Below are 1,112 nucleotides of genomic sequence, written 5' to 3' on the forward strand. Positions count from 1 at the left end.
TTCCCTCACCTTCTCTCCTGGCAGGCCTCGGTCCCCGGGGTCACCCTGTGGGGTGGAAAGAGGAGTGAGCATCATCCCCTGTGAATGGGAACTGAGCAGGACACAAGTGCCCCACTCCAACCCACATGGGAAAGGAGGCACTCACCCGTGTGCCAGGGGGGCCGCGGGGACCCTCCGCACCCTGCAAGAGACAGACATACTCAGCAGTGGGGCATGGGGGGATAGGAGGAGATCCTGGGTGCTTGCCAGTCACCCCCTGCACACCAGGACCTGCAGAACTGTCCCACCACCTCCCACACCAGAGATCCAGCACCTACCCTCTCTCCTGGTGGGCCAGGGGAACCAACATCACCCCGAGTGCCCTTCGCGCCATCCTCGCCAGGGTCCCCAGGGTCCCCCTGCCAGGGAAGGGCACAGTAGTCAGAGTGGCCTGTGCTGAGCACTTCTGCTTGTGCTGCATGGTTTAAGGGTGGGATGATAGCAAAGGTCTCAAAATAGAGGCATGGGCTGAAAAAAGAGGTGGCTGTGAGCAGCTCCCAGGGGTCCAGTGAGTGGTCGCTGAAGAAATTCACCGAGCTGCACTGCTGAGCTAGGAGCCAGCTCAGCCATGGCTGGGGACCATGATGCCATCCAGCACACAGCACAGCCCATGGGCAAAACTGCCCTGAGCCTGAGCTGGGTTGTAAAAGCAGAACACCCAGAATGTGGGACGCTGCTGTGGGACCCCTGTGGGGCTGGAGAGCCAGGAGCATGGTGGCTCCTCTGGGGACCTCAGCCCTACAGGCACCTCCAACCCTCGCACCCTTCTCCCAGCACTGGGCAGGAGTGTCAGCCCACGCGCCCTCCAGATCTCTTGTGCCCCCCAGATCCCATGTGCCCCCCAGCCATGGTGCACATCAAGTCCACGTGACAGGGGCTGTTTTGGGCAATGGGGGTTTGATGAACCATGATCCCAGTGCCCAGGCAGAGCCCAGCAGAGGACAGCACAGGACATACAACCACCAGCATCCCAGAGACTCACTCATTACCTTCTCACCCTTTTCCCCTGCTCCTGCAAGCCCCACGTCAACCTGTGGGGCAGAGACGAGCTGTTGGAGCACACACGGACGGTC

The 1,112-nt window shown here is 61.2% G+C and overlaps 1 protein-coding gene across 1 annotated transcript in view; it reads right to left on the bottom strand.

Moving 5' to 3' along the window:
• Positions 1 to 9: 9 nt before the first annotated feature.
• Positions 10 to 1,112, bottom strand: part of COL7A1 (collagen, type VII, alpha 1) — a gene marked incomplete at its 3' end in the record, with an annotated part of 14,352 nt that continues 13,249 nt past the window's right edge. The window contains exons 50-53 of the mRNA XM_009077992.1: positions 1,029 to 1,070; positions 318 to 398; positions 146 to 181; positions 10 to 45 (exon numbers count right to left, since the gene is read on the bottom strand). Coding sequence (XP_009076240.1) covers positions 10 to 45; positions 146 to 181; positions 318 to 398; positions 1,029 to 1,070 — 195 coding nt within the window. The remainder of the gene's footprint in view (positions 46 to 145; positions 182 to 317; positions 399 to 1,028; positions 1,071 to 1,112) is intronic.

The sequence above is a fragment of the Acanthisitta chloris genome, unplaced genomic scaffold (assembly GCF_000695815.1).
Source record: "Acanthisitta chloris isolate BGI_N310 unplaced genomic scaffold, ASM69581v1 scaffold17837, whole genome shotgun sequence".
In the NCBI taxonomy this organism is placed as follows: Eukaryota; Metazoa; Chordata; class Aves; order Passeriformes; family Acanthisittidae; genus Acanthisitta; species Acanthisitta chloris.